This window comes from Ranitomeya imitator, chromosome 1 (assembly GCF_032444005.1).
Source record: "Ranitomeya imitator isolate aRanImi1 chromosome 1, aRanImi1.pri, whole genome shotgun sequence".
NCBI classification, from domain to species: domain Eukaryota; kingdom Metazoa; phylum Chordata; class Amphibia; order Anura; family Dendrobatidae; genus Ranitomeya; species Ranitomeya imitator.
Window position 1 is genome coordinate 940,097,305 of NC_091282.1, and position 20,591 is coordinate 940,117,895.

Genomic DNA, 20,591 nt, shown 5'->3' on the forward strand with positions numbered 1-20,591 from the left:
TTCTCACATAGCAATGCCAAAAGTGAGACTAAGGACTACTTTTTTACAGTGGCGGAGGAATACAGTGCGGAAGGATACCTTCCTCCCTTCATTGTATTCCTGGATCCCCTAGAGAGCGGTCACATCGCTGATGCTGCCCTTCTCCACGGGAGACCGTCGTGGGACACTCGTGGATTTCTGCGGCTCAGGGAGAATATTGTTTGTTATTTTAATATTTTTTGCATATGACACTGGCTTCGGGGAACAAAGAGACAAGTGATGGTAAGTATGTACTCTATGTTATATGTACTGTATGTCTATATGTATGTATTGTATGTGATGTATGAATGTATTGTATGTAGTATGTATGTTGTATGTATGTTGTATGTATGTAGTATGTATGTTGTATGTATGTTGTATGCATGTGGTATGTTGTATGTATGTTGTATGTATGCATTATGCTGTATGTAAGTTGTATGTATGTATGTAGTATGTTGTATGTATGTAGTATGTATGTAGTATGTATGATGTATGTAGTATGTTGTATGTATGTATTATATATGTTGTATGTATGTTGTATGTATGTAGTATGTATGTAGTATGTTGTATGTATGTATGTAGCATGTATGTAGTATATAGTATGTTGTATGTATGTATGCATGTTTTATATATGTAGTATGTAGTATGTATGTGTTTTTTTTTCATTCAACCCATTAGCCGGATGATGGGACTACTACTGTCCCAATCACTGTCATTGTAGCAGGCATAGTCCGATGGGTCTTGTAGTCCCATCGGACGATGCCTGCACACAGACACAAAGACCCCCGATAGGCCCACACAGACCCCCGAGAAGCCCGTACAGACCCCTGGCAGGCCCGCACAGACCCCGGCAGCCCGCATAGACCCCCGAGAGGCCCGCACAGACCCCAGGACGGCCTGCACAGACCCTCGGCAGCCTACACAGACCCCCGGCAGGCCCGCACAGACCCCCGGCAGCCCGCACAGACCCCCGAGAGGCCAGCACAGACCCCCGGCAGGCCCATACAGACCCCCGGCAGCCCGCACAGACCCCTGAGAGGCCCGTACAGACCCCCGGCAGGCCCGCACAGACCCCTGAGAGGCCCATACAGACCCCCACGGTCCCGCACAGACTCGCAGACTCTGCCCACGCACCGCCCACACTCTTCCCCCCTCCGGAACTGGATGTGCAAGTAAAGAAAGGGTTTATTTTCATTCTGATATTTGTGTCCCATTGAATTGCATTGGTTTCCAGTATAGGAATCGGCGATACCCGATATTTTTTGGGTATCGGTCCGATCCAATCCGATCCCATATTTCCCGATATCGGAAGGTATCGCTCAACACTAGTGATGAGCAAGTGTACTCGTTGCTCCCGTTTGTTAGTATTTGTTAGTGTTCGGAGATTTAGTTTTCATCACTTCAGCTGAATGATTTACAGCTACTACCCAGCCTGAGTACATGTGGGGTTTGCCTGGCTGCTATGGAATTCCCACATGTAATCAAACTGTATAACAGTCGCAAATCATCCAGCTGCTGCGAGGAAAACTACCGTATATACTCGAGTATAAGCCGAGAATTTCAGCTTATTTTTTTAGGTGCCCATCTCAGCTTATACTAGAGTTATACCCAGGGGTCGGCGGGGGAGGTGGAACGGCAGCTGTGTAATAATACTCACCTGCTCCTTGCACGGTGTCCCTGGTTCTACTGCTCCGGCAGCTTCTTCCTGTAGTGAGCGGTCACATGGTACCGCTCATTACAGTAATGAATATGCGGCTCCACCCCTATGGGAGTGGAGTTAAGTCCATATTCATTACCGTAATGAGAGGTACCATGTGACCGCTCACTACAGGAAGAAGCTGCCGGCACCGTAGAACTAGGAACACCACGCCAGGAGGAGGTGAGTATAACGCAGTGCGCGATATTCACCTGCTCCGCATTCCACCATCGGCGCCGCTCCGTCTTCCCCATCCTCTGCAGTGACGCTCAGGTCAGAGGGCGCGGTGGCGCCATTAGTGTGCACGCCACTGTCTGGGAGTAATCGTTGTCGCTGGATCCTGGATCTCGTACTTCCCATAGCTGCCCTGTTATTGATCTGGTTGCATGTTTCCATTCACACCATCGTCATGCCCCTTTTCCTGATTAGTTAATCTAATGACACGAAGGCCATATTTCACCTGCACCTTACCAGCAGCAACTGTAGGAATGAGGGCGTTCCAATGCCACGGACAATCTTCTAGATTATATGAGCCTCATCCATTCTAAAAATATTTTTTATGTTACTAAACAAATACAGCCCTCATCCACACTTAAACAATTATTTCTTCTGTTACTAATGTAATACACTAGGTGACATGTCACTTAGAAATTGTTTGTAGTATCTAGTCAACGTTGTACAGGCCTCATCGACAGGCCCCCCCAAAAATTATTCTGTTATTAACGACATACAGTAGGGGACATGTCACTTTGAAATTTTTTGGAGCATGTAGTCAATGTTATACAGGCCTCATCGATAGGCCCCAATTTTTTTCTGTTACTAACGTAATACAGTAGGGGACATATCACATACAAAATGTTTGTAGCATCTATGCTGTGATAATGTGATAACACAGAGGATGATGATGAGGTTTTAGATCTCAGTTGGTGTAAACATAGAGACACACAGCTGAGTAGGTCATCTGAGGAGGAAGATGAGGAGGTTACGTTGTGCTGTACGTTGCAGACACTTAGTGATGCAGCCACTTCGAGCAATGCATCCTCAGCCACAACTGTGGCTGTGACCCGCAGCATCTGCGGGTCTGCAGCTTGGATGGATGGCAAGGGTTGCCTAGCCTGGGCAATTTTTGACACTGGAAAGGATGAGCCAACTCATGTAATCTGCCAACTTTGCAAACAAAAAACTGTGTAGAGGTAAAAAGTGCAATGATTTTACTATTACATGTATGAACTTTCTCATGTGCAATCAACATGCATCACTCTGGAAATGCCACTGTGATAAAATGCAGACCAGCAGACCTCAACAACCATCAGCAGCCCCATCAATCGCATCTGCTGCTTCTTCATCCTACTCTGTTACCATGCCCATTATTGAGATGCAGGTCTTTGACCGCAGAAGCTCAGATTCTATTCCCGCTCCAGTCACACTGTCTTTGAGCCTGCAGTCAGGAAGTGGACATGCCTGCCATTTTTGACCAATTTCAGAGAATGACCACACCACAACTTTCTCAATGCACCGTACCATCTCCACCTGCACCTTTCTCATGGTCCAGTATTTTGCCTGGTTCACCATACTCCACCCTCTCTCAGCATTGCAGCCAGCCCACAGTTCTGCAGATGTGGTCACGTAAAAAGATGGCTTCCTCCTATGCATGACAAAGCTAAGAGGTTGAACTCCACCATCTGTAATCTGTTTGCCATGGAAATGCTGTCTTTCCACCTGGTAGATACAGACGGTTTCCGAAAGCTGATGGCCGTCGCAGTCCCCTAATACCAATTGCCTAGTCACCATTACTTTTCTAAGAAAGCAGTGCCTGTCACAGACATCATCACCTGTTTCTTGACTAAATCTATGCCTACTAGGGTGCCTTCCACCACAGACACTTGGACGAGTAAGCATGGCCAAGGGCGTTACATCTCATTTACAGAGCACTGAGTGACTCTGGCGGCTGTGGCGGCAGTAGCTGGTCCACAAGTCTTGGAATCCCCAAGGATTGCAGGGCAAACCTCTACATTTAACACTTCCTCTACTGCTTCTGCCTCCTCTATCTCTAGGGCCTCCACCTGCGCCCATAACCTCTGCCTTAATGAGATACACGTTCCAATGGTGCAGAGCGCTTCCCCACCACCTCCGTACTGCGAAGCCAGGGCTCACCGCAATCAGGCAGTCTTAAAATTGATATGCCTTGGAGATTACAGTCATACAGCTGAAGAGTTGTGGACAGCTCTCCAGGCTGAGTTTGATCAATGGCTGTCTTCATTGAACCTGCATCCACGGAACGCTGTGTCCGATAATGGTGCGAACCTGATGGTGGCCCTAAGGCGAGGCAAACTCACATACGTGCCTTGCATGGCTCACATCCTCAACCTAGTGGTACAGTGTTTTCTCCACTAATCCGGCCTGGGTGAGCTGCTCCAGAAAGCACATCAGCTGTGTACTCATTTCTACCATTCGCACCTCTCTCATTTCATTGACTTGCATCGATACAGAGGTCTTTGTCCATGCCATTTAACAGGTTGATATGCGATGTGCGACACGGTAGAATTCCACTCTGCACATGTTGCAGTGATTGTTGCAGCAGCAATGAGCCCTGACACAGTATATCATGTCATACAGCCTGTGCCAATACAGTACGGATGTGGCGCATATCACGTTTACAGAGTGGGCACAGATAAGGAACTCTGTACCCTTCTGCATAGTTTTGAATTGGCTACTAAGATAGTTAGCGCTGACGGTGCCATCATCAGCATCACTATTCCAGTTATCTGTATGCTGGAACAGACTTTGAATAGCCTGCAGGAGGAGATGTTGGTCCCAGAAGAAGGGGAGGAAGCAGAGGAGAATGCAGAAGGGATAACATTGTCTCTAAGTTCCAGACAGTTGTCACAAATGCGGGTGCCAAGGGAGGGTTGATTACTGCGATCGGGGGGGTGGGGGGGCTGGTGGTATCAGACAAACTGTTATTGAAGGTACAAGATCTGAGGAACAATTCGAGGAAGGAGACGTGATGGATGGACAAGCAACTATCAAATAAAGAGGATAATTCTCCCCTCTCTGTTGTTCATGGTAGGTGGGAGGGGACGGAGGAAATGAGCCTCATTGTTACCCAGCCATCAACACAGCATGGGCTTGGACCTCATGGTATAGCCGGACATATGAGTGCCTTCTTGCTGCACATGATCCCTGTATACTTATGATTAGGAATACTGCTGACTACTGGGTTGCCACTCTGTTATATCCATGTTATAAAACCAAATTTTGGCAAATGCTTCCTGCCCTGAAAAGGGACCCCAGAATGCTGGCGTATTGAGACACACTTTTTCACAACCTTTAGAGAGCTTTTCTTCAACACAGCATTGAAGTACACAGTTCACATCACAGCTCTCCGGCATGTCAATTTGTCAATGCCAAAACATTAGCAGCAGCAGTGGTGTATGTGGAAGAAGCAATTTTTGTGAGTCCTTTGACAGTTTTTTAGACCAGCTCTTGCACCAGCAAGTCGTGAATGGATGGAGACGATGGTGCAGGAGTATCTAGAACTAAATATCAATACCATCAGGGAGGGTTTGGATCCTTTCACATTTTGGTCTTCCTTAATGGATGAGTGGCCTGAGCTCGCCTCAAACACCTTGGAGGTTTTATCATGCTCGGCAGCCAGCGTTCTCAGGTCTGAGCATTCCTACATGAACAGTTTCCTGGAAAGTTGTTTGGTCTTCGGGGGCCAGTTGAATGGCCACCAAGGTCTCCCGATCTGACCCCCTTAGACTTTTATTTTTGGGGTCATCTGAAGGCAATTGTCTATGCTGTGAAAATGCAAGATGTGCAGCTCCTGAAACAACGGATACTGGAAGCCTGTGCTAGCATTTCTTCTGCTGTGTTGCTATCAGTGTGTCAAGAGTGGGAGAAGAGGGTTGCATTGACAATCAAACACAATGGGCAGCACTTGAACACATTTTATGTGGTCATAAACTTGTAAATAACTCATGAAAGAATAAAGTTATGTTAACACCAAGCACACAATTGTTTTTCTTGTTAAATTCTCAATAAGTTTGATGTGTCACTTGATCCTCTTCTCATTGGAAAAAATAAAGTTGGATCCAAAATGGCCAACTTCAAAATAGCCGCCATGGTCACCACCCATCTTGAAAAGTTTTCCCCTCCCATATACTAATGTGCCACAAACAGGAAGTTATCACCAACCATTCCCATTTTATTTAGGTGTATCCATATAAATGGCCTACCCTGTATATGTATTCTATGTGTATAATTCTATTCTATTTATTCTATTCTAACCTGTCAGTGTGATTTTACTGTACACCTCACATGAATTACCGGCTTTTCAAAGGACACTGGTGCGTAAAAATCAGACAGCACTCGCATGGTGCGAGTGCTGTGCAATTTTTTTCTCACATCCATTGACTTGCATTGGTGAGTCTTGGCCGATATGCGCAGCAAATTGCAGCATGCTGTGATTTCACTTGCACGTATAATACGGCCGAGAAAAATAACGGTGATGTGAGCTACCCCATAGATTAACAGCGGTCCGAGTGCTATGCAATTTTTTCTCGCATTGCACTCATCCATATTCCTCGCTAGTGTGACTCCGGCCTAACTGTTTCTACATAGAGTAGAGAAAAGAAATGAACCAGCTGGGTAGAAAGTCAAAATGAGCAATTGTAAGTACACAGTGCTAAAAAATATGATGACTGCAATATATTAAGATGATAAAAACTTTGATGGGAGGAGTACTTCTTTTACTTTATTCTAATATTATTACAGCAAAGCCAACTTTATATATTTTTTAATACTTTGGCAAAAAAATCCCTTAAAATATAAACTTGCTGATGCAGAGATACCAAATAGGTTTAGTTTATATTTTCCCTAATATAATAAAGTATTCTTATTGTTAAAACTGTGATTTTATGTTTCTGTTTACAGTAAGTATTATTTTCACAATGGAAATTGCTCATATGATCCTTTAGTTCAGCGGTCCCCAACCTTTCTGACCTTGAGAGCCACATTCAGCACTGAGAGAGGGTCGCGAGCCACATTCTGCTCTGAGAGGGGGTCACTAGCAACATCCTTCTCTTAAAGCAGTACACTGAAATCCAGGGCTTCCCACAATGCCCAAATTCAGTATTCTCCCATCAAGGACTCCTAACTCCTGTCGCATCCAGCTTCAAGAACCTCCTTTAACAGGTAGTATCATCCTCCAGTGTACCATACCTAAAAATTCTCTAAACCCCCAAGACCAGTAAATGTGCATCCAGATCTGCTCTTCTGTGCAGGGCTACTCAAAAATTCACCATTTTGAGATGTACTCTTCATAGCCGTTTGGTAGACCTGGAGCTAATGCACCAAGCTGGCAGACAGTCGCAAGCCACAATTCCTGGGACCGCGAGCCACATGTGGCTCCCGAGCTACAGGTTGGGGACCCCTGCCTTAGTTACTTACTTAATACAATGCATTATTCATTAACATTGTGTATTATGCCTGCCTATCAATGTTATGAATAATTACAAAAATCCAGCACTCAAAAAGGAATTTCTTATTCAATATTTTATTAAATCATCCCAGTATATTTCACTGTAACGTTTCGGTCTTTATGCAGGTGATTTCCCAGTGCTCTGCATGCGGCTAGCTGTGTCACATACCACCGGACTTCATAGCGTACTCCCATAGGAGTCATTTACCTGATAGGTGGGTCTACTCCAGCCACAGCTGAGTTACTTATTACCAAATTTTTAGCGTACTCCTATGGAGTCATTCACCTGATAGGTGGGTCTACCCCAGCCACAGTGTTATTCACAGTTCTCATATTTATCTGTCTGATGAAGGTCATAAAGACCGAAACGTTACAGTGAAATATACTGGGATGATTTAATAAAATATTGAATAAGAAATTCCTTTTTGAGTGCCGGATTTTTGTAATTATTCATATATTGGGACTGGAGACCCTTGTCTGTGCACCATACCTACTTAAGGAGTGACGTGTCAATTTTTTGGTGCCTATCAATGTTAGGCTAGTTTCACATTTGCGCTTAAAAACGCAGCGTTAAAAACACAAACGCAGGTGGTGAAAAAAACGCATGTAAACGCGTGCAAACGCTGCGCTTTTTAGACGCATGCGTTTTCGTATGCGGTAAAAAAAACGTGGCGTTTTGACGACTTTACATGCGTTTTTTCCTGCGTTTGCGTTTTTGAAACGCCTGATGAGAAGTGTGTGACAGATGCCAATCATCAAAATCAACTAGAAAACCCACAATAAATAGAAATAGCTAGGGTTAGGGTTAGGGTTTGGATCCCTAGGGTTAGGGTTAGGATCCCTTTATCACCTTGATGGTGGGGGGTTAGGGTTAGGGTTAGGATCCCTTTATAACCTTGATGGTGGGGGGTTAGGGTTAGGATCCCTTTATCACCTTGATGGTGGGGGGTTAGGGTTTGGATCCCTTTATCACCTTGATGGTGGGGGGTGGCTTATCAGTGTGCTTAAAAACGCATGCGTTTACATAGACAGCAATACGTTTTTTTGGTGCAAAAAACGCATGCGTTTTTTTTGCGGCAAAAAAAAAGCCTCTAGAAATTACTACATGTTGCATTTCTGCAACAAAACGCAAGCAGAGAAACAACGCATGCGTCGTCAAACGCGGCAAAACGCAAAAAAAAACAACGCATGCGTTTTTAATGTTAAATATAGGGAAAAAAAAACGCATGCTTTTTTTGCGCTAAAACGCAGCACCAAAAAACGCAAATGTGAAACCAGCCTTACACTACATCAGTGATTGGCCAGCACCCTTCATCGGTCAGACTCCTTAGATGGCTATTGACTGCAACATCAAATGGTTACACGGCTGACATAGTATAGCCAGATTTCTTCCTTGTTTCTTACTATTGCAATGACCCAGAGGGAGATTTTTTAATAGATCGGAACCATCTATTTTTGAAGAAGAAAGAAGCTAAAATAAGCTGGAGTCTCTTTTCTGTTTTCTATATCTATGTTATGCATACATTTGATTGGTTTCTCTTAAAAACAGACAACTATATGAAAATTGTAAACAACTTTTGTTTTTAACCGTTGCTTTGCATATCGCACAGGAGACAAAGTCATACCGCTATTTATTCCTCAATGTGGAGAATGCAGAAGTTGCCTAAATCCAGAGAGTAATTCCTGCTACAAAGGCTTGTATGTATTAACTGTATTCATGCTTTTAATAATTTCTATGTATAAAGTTCAAAAGTTTAAAGATCATTCAGAATTCTATATTCTACGGTCATTTGCACGAATCTTTACTTGCTATAAAAGAGGTCAACTTTAAGCCCTTCCATAGCCAATTGTTGCTTTAGCAACTTTGGGTTTTTTTCTCCTCTTCTTCTAAGAGCCATAGATTTTTTTTAGCTGTATAAGGGATTATATTTTTGCAGGATGACTTGTAGATTTGAATTACACCATCATTTCACTATACGATGTACTGAAAAATAGGGAAAAAATCCAAGTGTAATGAAATTGTAAAAAAAATGCAATTTCATCATTGTTTTTAAAGTGTTTTTTGGCATTCTATGTGTGGTAAATGTGATATTGAAACATGAGTCTTCAGGTCAGTAAAATTATGGCAATACCACACTTGTACAGTTTTCTTTTTACTGTGTTTTAGCTGTCAGCATGATTTCACACCCCAAACTAAATGTGCATGTAGCTCTTTCAAAGACAAATCTAGCAATACCTTTACATGATCAGTTTATTCCTCCATTACTGTGAAATCAGCATTTGAATTGATATGCAAATGAGGCTGTATATCTTGAAGCCTTTGCACTACAGCTCTATTCTCTGACCAGAGTCCCTCTCCTCCTGCTTGACATTGGTATTGTAGACTACCCCCTTATTAAGTGCCTTCCCAAGGGATCACCGACCCCTTTTCCTTCCCAACCTCCGAATAACGACATGAGTCTCAAGTTGGATATAATTGGCCACAGCGGCCTTTATTATTACAAACAAAACATATAACCATAAACAGCTGGGAAGGGGTCCTTGAAGCTAAAATCTGGTGTCACCCGTAGTATGAACAAGTGGACAAGAGACCAACCGTAGATTACTCTCAGCCGTTACCCCACAGGCTCGAGAGCACCAAAATACCCCGAAGGGTTACCATTGTCCACTTCCAACTTAGGAATCTGGCCCACCATTACCAAGATTCCCCCAGATCACCAGACCCGCAACCAAAACTTAAACCAACTGGAGAGTCCGTATCCCGACGGACCCCCCAGGCCAATTTAGCACCAACTCCAAGGACCCCTCCCCCCGCCACCATGAGGATACTTGACCCCCTCAAGTAACTGAAACCCCACCAACCTTAACCGCTATGGCCCGCTCAATTCCCGACTGCAACCCCAGAGCCCACAAATCCATGCCTACCGCGTTTAGATGAACCCCGTCTCCCAAAAGAAATTGGTCACCACCACGCTCCAACTCAAAATGGCGCACGGCCATACCTCCGTTTCGCACAACAAAACCCGACACGGCCCAGTTCACCATAATCCGGGCTCTATTTATCTTGTCCACCGACCTGGCGTGCCTCCAAGATGTACGAGGAACAATCTCGGACCACACGATCGACATCTCCCGAAACGAAACCCATAAGCGGAGCATGTCGTGTTTAATGTCCCGTATTAACTCTCGACAAGGACGAATTCCCAGGTCGTTTCCCCCAACGTGCAGAACCAAAATGTCAGGAGGCCTATCCAGACGAATGCCATTGTGTACCTCCTCCAGGACTCTGTTCCAACTTAAACCCCGAAACCCCAACCACCTGATGACGGCCACGTCCCTGGAAAACCCGAGCTGTCTTCCATCCTGTCTGACGTCGGCCCGTCTCGTGCCCCAGTACACATATGAGTGGCCGATGATCCACACCAACAGCGAGGATGGACCTGAAAAACATAAACAACTTAGATAAAAGCCCACACACCCAAAATATCAACCGTTCCCAGATGCTCAAGGCCTCACATAACTCCGATAGCGGCCGGATTCCCACCGCCCAATCCTTTGCACCACCTCCGGAGCCAATCCGTTTCGCGCCGCCTCCGTGGCAGCCCCAATCCGGAAAGAATGGGAGGCGAACCTGGCCGCATCTACCCCGATGGCCTTTAAACACTGCCGAAAAACCGCTACAAACTGATATTTGGACAGGAAAGACCCATCCTCATGACATAACAACGGCCCGTCACCACGCGGACGCAACCTATCAAAAGCCTGCCAGCAACGAATAGGACACATCACAGAACCAGGAACAGCGCCCAAAACAACTTTTTTACCCCGCCCCATCTGATCTGTCTTAGACTTCCGAATCCAAAACTGCATTGACCCCTCGAAAACAAAAAAGTCCACCGCCCACAGGCCCCCTTGACGAACCGTAGTGGGCGACACCAATTCCCCAATCCTCAATGCTCCATAAAAGGCCAACGAAAAAGCTAAGCGAAACAGCGCAACCTCAAAACTGGAAACGCATACGTCACTCAAACGTGCCCCCAACCGCTCCAACATTTCAAAGGACACCGGGCACCTACAATCTCCTCGGCTGCCTGATCTTCTCAGCCCCTTCACAGCCTGCTTTACCAGAAAGGACTTTGTCACATCCTGAAAACCCCGAAGCCTGAAACCAAAGGCTAAAGCCGCAATCGTCCTATCCACCTTCGCTGCCGACCATCCCTGATCCGCCCCATGTCTCAACCACAGCAACAATGCCCCCACCTGATCAAAACCCGTACTCCCGACACCGCAAGCCGCCAGCCAACTCTCCCAACTGTTCCATACCGCCTGATAAACCGACCACGTACTCGGGGCTAAGGACGCTTGGATTAAAGGCTCTGCAGCCCGGACACCACGTTCCAGAGTTCCGCCGGGCATTCCAGGCCCGTCTCCTCGGCATCCGGCGCCAGCGACCGGAAACGCTTCCACTGGAAATGAGACAAAGAATCGGCAATGCAATTATTAACACCAGGCACATGCGAAGCTGTGAAATAAGCATTCACGTGTAAACAGGACAAAACCAACTGCCGAAGCACTCTGATCACCGGGGGAGACGCCGTCGTCAAACTGTTAATGGCGCACACCACAGCCATATTATCACAGTTAAAGAGCACCCTTTTGTTCCGAAATTCATCGCCCCAAATCTGCACCGCCACCAAAATCGGAAAAATTTCCAACAACGTAATGTTCCGCACCAAACCTGTTTCAACTCAGGGTTCTGGCCACCTGGCCGCGCACCAACGGCCCCCAAAAAAGGCCCCAAAACCAATACTGCCTGAAGCGTCAGTGAACAAGTCTAAATCAGCATTGCCCACTGCCTCCTCCATCATCAATGAACGCCCGTTGTAACAAGACAAAAAACGGTCCCAAACCTCCAAGTCAGCCTTGTGCTCAGCTGACAAACGCACAAAATGATGCGGGGCGGTGACCCCGGCCGTAGCACTGGCCAATCTACGTGAAAAAATTCTCCCCATGGGAATAATTCGACACGCAAAATTCAACTTCCCCAAAAGCGACTGCACCTCATGCAGTGGCAATTTTTTCACACGCCTAGCTCGCGCCACCTCGTCCCTCAATCCCAACACCTTGTCCACCGGCAACCTAAACTCCCACTTCTCAGAATCGATGACATTGCCCAAAAAAGACAAGCTCGTACACGGGCCCTCAGTCTTGCCCGGTGCCAACGGGACCCCGAAGCGCTCCGCTACCCAAACAACTCTCCTTAACAGGACCTCACAACATTGAGACTGCTCAGGGCCTATACACAGGAAGTCATCCAAATAATGAATTACCGAGTCTAAACCGGACACATCCCGCACCGCCCACTCCAGAAAGGAACTGAAAGCCTCAAAATAAGCACACGACAGTGAACAGCCCATCGGCAAACATCGATCAACGTAGAACGCACCGTCCCAATAACAGCCTAACAACCTCACGCTATCAGGATGAACGGGCAACAAACGAAAGGCCGACTCAATATCAGTCTTGGCCATCAACGCTCCCTTCCCGCAAATGCGCACCCACCTGGCTGCCTCATCAAACGAAGTATAAGCCACCGAACAGAGCTCCGGATCAATCCCATCATTAACCGACCTCCCCTTCGGGTATGACAAATGCTGAATGAGCCGGAACTTATTCGGCTCTTTCTTGGGCACAACGCCCAGGGGTGACACAACCAAATCATCCAAAGGGGGAGTAAGAAACGGACCAGACATCCTACCCAACGCCACCTCTTTGCCTAACTTTTCAGACACCACCGAAGCGTGCAACCCGGCCGATTTCAGGTTCTTCAGTGTCGGCGGTATCGCAAAACCCGGAGCCGGTATAGAAAAACCAACATCAAACCCAGCCCGAAGCAACTCTGCCCCCTCCCTATCGGGATACCTATTTAGATAGGGGGCCATCGCGTCCAACTTCACCGGAGTCGCCCCCTTTGGGATTACCCTCTGGCTTCCCTTTCTTCTTAAAACATTTGGAGGCTCCGTGGGAGGCGCCATTGCAGTGCGAGCACAAGTGCTTGAACTTGCAAGTCGCCCTGAACTTACATTGGCCCTCGTTGAACTGCCAACATACGCCATGCTTCTGGCTTCCGGATTGACCCGCCTGACCCCCGGCTCCCGCAGAGGAGCCCTGTCCAAAGCCTTGGCCGGAAGATCCGGCCCCCCCTTGAAAGGATTGACCGAACTTCGTCGGTGCCATTACACGTAACCACAAACCGATGTCCTTCTGATCCCATCTGATCACTGGACGAACCGCCTTCCACTGCCGGAACTGCTCATCGTATCGTAACCATGCTTGACCACCATAAACCATATTCGCCTCCCCTATGGAATCCATATAACAAAACAAGGCTGAGCAATTCTCGGGAGCCTTTTCGCCAATAACACTTGCCAAAATCGCAAATGCCTGAAGCCAGTTCACGAACGTCTGAGGAATAAGTCGCCAACGCCGCTTCTCCTCATCCTCCTTCTTACTATCCTCTTTCTTATTCTTGTCCAAGTTAAATTTCTCCAGTGGTAACAGTGAAAATATCTCCACGTACTCATCTTTCCAAATCTTCTCGCGCACTTCCTTCTTCAAATGCGCCCCCAACGGCCCTTCAAAGCACACATACACCTCACCACGTGCCTTATCATCCAGCCGAATACCCCCTTCCTTCTCCTTTTCCGTCTGTACTGACACCGAGACCGGCTCGGCCGACCTACCCTGGTCACCCGAACTGCTACCCGACAACGTTAACCCTGATTCGGCCGATCCAACCCAAGCTGACAAAGGGGACGGCCCTGACCTTCCGCTGCTCAACCGTGACAACAACTCCCGTACCCCCGACAACAACTCGCCCACCCCTTCCCGCATCGTATCCGCGCGTACCGTGACTCCATCGCCGCGCTCCACACACCCCCCAACCCGATCAACCGAAGTCATAATCGGCGTTGACCACGCCGGGGACAAACAAAACATAGAGTGGTTCTCACCAGGCTGCAGGGGCGCAGCAGTCCACCCAGCCGCCGACGTCGTCGCCGTCCCGCCGTCTCTTGCCTGCGAAGCCGTCTGTGCGTCCACCCGGACGTGGACCTCGCACCTCACCGATCCAGCTGCTCCGCCACCTGCAGAGGGGACCGTGCTGACTCCATCACTCTGGGAGGCCGCCAGGAATCTGTCGGGCCCCGACCCGGACCCGCTGACCACAGCGCCGCCATCTACCGCCGTCTCCTGGAGTGGTGCGGGCCCGATCACAGCTGCATGGGGGGAATGGCGTACCCCGGCTGAGCCTGGCAGCTCCGCCGAGTCTTGGGCGCCGCCTGCTGCTGGAATGCTCCCCCGCCGTCTCGTGTTGCCGCCGGAACCAGGCCGCCCGGGACGGGCATAACCGCCGCGGCCCGCCGTGCTCACACCACGTCCTGCAGCTGCTCTGGCGCTAATGGGCCCACCCCCCGGGTAGATGAGGGAGAGGGGCCAACTGCCGCTGCATGCCCCAACGAGGCAGGTGGATTCCTCCCGGACCACGGCCTGCTGGGGCGCCTGCAAGCAGGCACGCGGCCCGGGGGTCCGGTGACGGGCTCCTGCGCCGCCGCTGGGGCGCCGGGGCAGCATCCGGTGATAACCGCTGAGGGGGGCGCACACGCCTAGAGCGCCGCTCACTGGGCCCAGCCGCCAATGGGTCGGGGGAAACAGCTCCGCTGCCGCTTGGGCCTCCCAGAATGCCCGCTAGTTGCGCCTCCAGCCAGCCGGGCAGATGGGACAGTACCCGGTCGATGTCGGACATTTTCACCGCAGGTACCAGCGTTCGTGCCTGCTCCAGATTCCGTAGAGCGGGAAGTGACCACTCCACCCCCCGCTCCCATCAACCCCTTCGCCAACCACTACCCCTCCCCCTGGAACGAACGACACGCCCCCACCCCTTGTCCCCTGCTCCAAACCCCCTGTCATGGCGGCTTCCACTTACGCCGCCCGGGGGGGAGGGGCGGGCGGTTCGCTCCAGCCTGTCTTTACTACTGACTCCTTTTCCTGAAGTCCCACAGCAAAGAAGCTGTCAGTTAAGCAGGAGGAGATGGCGCTGTTCAGGGAAGAGAGCTGGAGTGACAGAGGCTTCAGATTTACAGACTCATTTGCATATCAATTCATATGTTGCTAAATCAGTAATGGAGGAACGAACTGGCCATTAAAAGGTTAAAAGGACTTGACTTTGAAACACCTACGTGTTCATATAACTAGTTTGGGGTGTAAAATCCTGCTGACAGATTCACTTTAATGGGAACCTGTCAGTAGGATTGTGCACAGTAACCTACATGCAGTGTCAGGTTGGTGCCGTTATACTGATTAAAATAATAAACAACAACCACAAGATGGATATGATCAGCCAAGGTATCATTTTAATCAGTATAACTGCAACACCTTATAACGGACCCAAATGCTGCCAAAACACATCAAATGAGGGACATACACCAGGAAAGTGGCCTCAATTCACCCACAGTACAAATTGTAGCATGGCACTGTTGCAATCAGCCAAGTATGAGGTATCGAGGTCTGGGACAGCATTTACAGCTTTCAATTAACCGTTGCAGTAAGACGAGATGGGTGAGGGATCGATGTAGACCTCCTTTGCTGGGAGCCTTGATACCACATGCAACACCTCTACCTGCTTTCATGCTGAGCCACACACAGGAGGGACAAATATCAGTTTTTTAGACTACCATTGTCAGAAAAATTTAAGGATAGTAACATGGGTATTTGAGTCCAAGGAACTGGAGGCCTGACGGTCTTTGAAGCTTACTGATAAAGGCAACATGCAAGAAGGAGACACAACCAGGAGTCTACACATTTTCAAAACTTAGTTGCAGACAGTACCAAAGTGGCATCAATTTCATCACAGTAGAAACAGTATAATAGGGACCGACAGGTGTTCCACTACAACCAATCCAGCAGATGGACACCCAACCAGAATTGTTTACATTTCCAAAAATTATTGGCAGACACCACAAAAGTGGCATCAATTTCACCACAGTATAGATAGTATAATATGGACCGACAGGTCTTCCACTTCACCCAATCCAGCAGATGGAAACACAACCTGGAGTGTTCACATTTAATCAAATAAGGGCCTTACACCACATAAGTGGCATCAATTTCACCACAGTAGAAATAGTATAATAGGGACTGACAGATCTTCAACTACACCTAATCCAGCAGATGGACACCCAACCTGGAGTGTTCACATTTAATCAAATGAGGGCCTTACACCACAGAAGTGGCATCAATTTCACCACGGTAGACATAGTATAATAGAGACCGACAGGTCTTCCACTACACCCAGTCCAGCAGATGGACACCCAACCTGGAGTTTTCAAATTATAAAAAATGAGGGCATGACAACATCAAAGTTTAGTAACTCACGAGAATAGAAATAGTATAATTGAGACATCTTCCACTACAGCTAACACAGCAGATGTAGACCAGCCAAGGCTGTTCACATTCCACAAATTTGTGTTAACATCAGCAGCAGCAGCAGCCACAGCAGGCATAGAATCCACACTATAGATATCACAGAGTGCTGTTACTTGACATTAATTCATCACACTAAAATATGCAATATCATCTCATCTGCACAGTCTGCGATTGGGGTGCAAAAGTCCTTGGAGATCCATGACTTGTTCATCTTGATGAAAGTTAGGAGGTTTACACTTTCAGGAGACAGCTGACTGCGCTAATCCATCAGGACACCACGAGCATTGATGAAGACACGCTCAGAGAGAACGCTGGCTGCTGGGCACGATAAAACCTCCAAGGCGTGTGAGGCGAGCTCACGCCACTCATCCATCTTGGAATACCAAAATGTGAAAGGGTCTAAACTCTCCTTGATGGCATTGATAATCAGCTCTAGATACTCCTGCACCATCCTCTCTATTCGTTAACAAGGTGTGAGACTTGGACTTTGTTGTGCTGGTGCAAGAGCTGGTATAAAAAATTGTCAAAGAACTCACAGAAATTGCTTCTTCCACTTATACCGCTGCTGCTGTTTAAGCGTTGACGAATTGACGTGCCTGAGGACGGAAGTCTAGAGCTGCGATGTGAACTGTGTGCTTCACGACTGTCATGGGCAAAAGATCTCTTAAGGATGTGTAAAAGCGTGTTTCGATACTCCAGCATTCGCGAATCTCGTTCCAGGGCGGGAAGCATGTGCCAAAATTTGGTGTTATAATGTGGATCTAACAGACTGGCAACCCAGTAGTCAGCAGCATTACTAATCATTAGTATACAGGGATCAGGTTGCAGATAGTGCAGCAAGAAGTCACTCATATTTCGGGCTCTACCATGATGTCCAAGCCCATGCTGTGTTGGTGGCTGGTTAACAGTGAGGCTTGATTTCTCCATCCCCTGCCACCAACCACAAATGACAGAGAGGGGAGGATTATGCTCTTCATCTGACAGTTGCTCACCCATCACCTCTTCCTTTTTGTTATCCCTTCCGTATCCTCCTCTGCTTCTTCCTCTTTGTCACGGTAAGCTGTAGCAGCATATGCGGCCCAGCCCATTTATGCCCCCACTCCGACCGACCACGTCGGCGTGGGGCGCGTGTCCCCCGGGGATGCAATACGGACCCTCTATACTGCAGAGGGGGACCCTGGTCTACCCGAACAAGGGGAGGGCAGAGACCGGGGTTCTATGGCAGCAGAGCATGAGGACAAGGAAAGAGAAACGTAGAACTTGATTACACCACACAACTTCAGGTATAGATAAAGTTTCTAAAGTAAAGTCACACAGTACATAAACCAAACATGACTATGCCAGGCTCCCGATTCCACACCTCCCAGAAGGGTACCACCCAGTGGACCCCAAGGCACCAAAGGATCACCGAGGCACACATAGGCGGGACATAAGGACACAGGCACGACATCAGGGTACACGTGGACATCAGGACACAGCCAAAACATCAGGACACAAGCAGGACATCAGGACACAGGCTGGACACCTTGGACAGATGTCAGATGATGGCAGCAGTCATCATGGGTTGATGCAGTCCAGGGTCATCTGGCACAGGCATACTAAGATGGCCTCTTTCTCAGGCCTCAGGCGTAGCACAGGCTCAGCATGAGAACATCAGACACAGATCAAGGATAGACGTCATCACAGGGTGGACCCCTGGGAACATCGGGTCACAGGCTAGAACTGGGATGGCACAGGACCAGGCAGCAGTGGTCATCAGGCCCCTAGCTACGGCCGTCAGGCTCCGGGCATCGGACCTAGAAAGGAGCTCAAGCGAGATGGTGCAAGCACCGCCAGACTGGACCTGGGCGGAACGGGGTTAGCCCTGCTTAGCAGACTGAGCACAGCATAGTGAGAGCTCAGCAACAATACCGGTTACAAGAGACTCAAAGTCACTGGGTGCGAGGCTCCAGACGCAGAGTGATTCCAGGAAAATAACACAGCAGACACAGTTCAGACAGGGTCAGGTACAGGACAGGTACAGGATCAATAATTCAGGCCTGGATATACTGCCTCCTGGACAGGCGACAGAACAGGATATAACAGGAATCAAGGCAAGGACTTTGGTACCAAAACATAGACAGGAGAGGTGAAGAACACGAAACACATATAGCAAAGTTCAGGAGCTTTGTGAGTAGCTCAGGCCTCGCCCATAGGGCAGGGGAACTATATATAGGAGCTGCCCCTCAGCAATTGGCTGGGAACATCATTTCAAGTACACACATTAACCCTGATAAAGGCAGGGGAGGTGTGGCCGCGCACGCTCTTAGCACAAACAGAAACCATTACAGCAAAATCCGTGCAGGAACTGAGGCGCAAGGCACCTGGCAGCGACTGCGCGCCAGAAGCACGTTGAAAGTTAAGCACCAGCTGCAAATTACCTCAACTCGCGGACAGCTTCCACAGTAGCAACCAGGGGCCGCACATGCGGATGGTCATGCTGCAGAGCAAAGACCTAACCACCCATGTACGGCTATGCAGCAGAGCAAGGAATTAAGCAGACTCCATATAGGTAACAGCCAACAGTATTCCAGCTTAATTAGGGGGAAAGGAGCAAAAGGTTAAAGCAAAGACATGCATTGTCACACCGAAAAACAGATACAGACTGAACGGAGTGACACTCTTCTTCTGTGACCACCATCTCTTTTTGCAGGCTATCCAAAGTCTGCTCCAGCAAATAGATGACCAGAATTGTGATGCTGATGCTTCGTAAGTGCTAAACATTTTACTAGCCATTTCAAAACTGTGCAGCAGGGAACAGAGTTCCTTAATCTGTGTCCACTCTGTAAACGTGATATGCGCGACATCCGTACTGTGATGGCACAGGCTATATGACATGACATACTGTGTCAGGGCTCGTTGCTGCTGCAACAGTCGCTGCAACAGTCGCTGCAACATGTGCAGAGTGGAATTCCACCATATCAGCACATCGCATATCAACCTGTTAACTGGCATGGACAAAGACCTCTGTATCGATGTAAGTCGATGACCTGAGGGGTGCGAATGGCAGCAATGAGCACACAGCTTATGTGCTTTCTGTAGCAGCTCACCCAGGCCAGGATAGTGGCAGAGAAGAAAACGCTGTACCACCAGGTTGAGGATGTGAGTCTGCAAGGCACTTGTGTGAGCTTGCCTCGCAGTAGGGCCATCACCTGGTTCGCAACGTTATCGGACATGGCATTCCCTGGATGTAGGTTCAGCGGAGGCAGCCATTGATCAAGGCACAGCTTTCGTAGAAAAGTAATCGCCACTGGGCAATTGGTACTGGGGGACTGCGACTGCCATCAGCTTGTGGAAACCATCCAGGCAGAAAGGCAGCATTTCCGTGGACAACAGATTGAAGATGGTGGAGTGTGATGGGACACTCATTATTAAATGGACTACGGTGGACAGGGAGTATTATATGTTAGTTTATTATTTTTGATTGCTTGCATGAGACGTGGACGTCGGGAATTAGGTGTTTGGGGAGTATATATACAGTATTATATGTAATTATGTAAATGTTTTTAATTTTTTTACAATTGAACACAGTCACCGGATGATAGGACTACTCTCCCATCATCGGCTCACACTGTCAGTGTTATATGTGACAGCAGACATATCCGGATGGGAGTAGTAGTCCCATCAGATGATGCCTGGGTTCACACAAACATACACACAGACACCTGCAGACAGACACACACAAACACCCGCAGACAGACGCAGACACTCGCAGACAGGCACACACAAACACCTGCAGACAGACAGACAGACACACACATATTCTCCGCTCACACATATTTTCCACCCACACACATATTTTCTGCCCACATGCTCTTCCTCCTTCTGACATAATTTCCTTTCTGCAGCATTTTTGGCATGCAAATCTAC

General features: G+C 48.1%; 1 protein-coding gene across 2 annotated transcripts in view; it reads left to right on the forward strand.

Annotated features, from left to right (window-relative positions):
- The window catches only part of LOC138655749 (alcohol dehydrogenase 1-like), a 169,412-nt gene that overhangs the window by 109,328 nt on the left and 39,493 nt on the right, over window positions 1–20,591 (forward strand). For both annotated transcript variants that reach the window (XR_011316730.1, XM_069743619.1), the window contains exon 4: window positions 8,810–8,897. Coding sequence is in view for 1 of the 2 variants with exons in the window: in XM_069743619.1 (XP_069599720.1) it covers window positions 8,810–8,897 (88 nt within the window). In the remaining variant the exon portion in view is untranslated. The remainder of the gene's footprint in view (window positions 1–8,809; window positions 8,898–20,591) is intronic.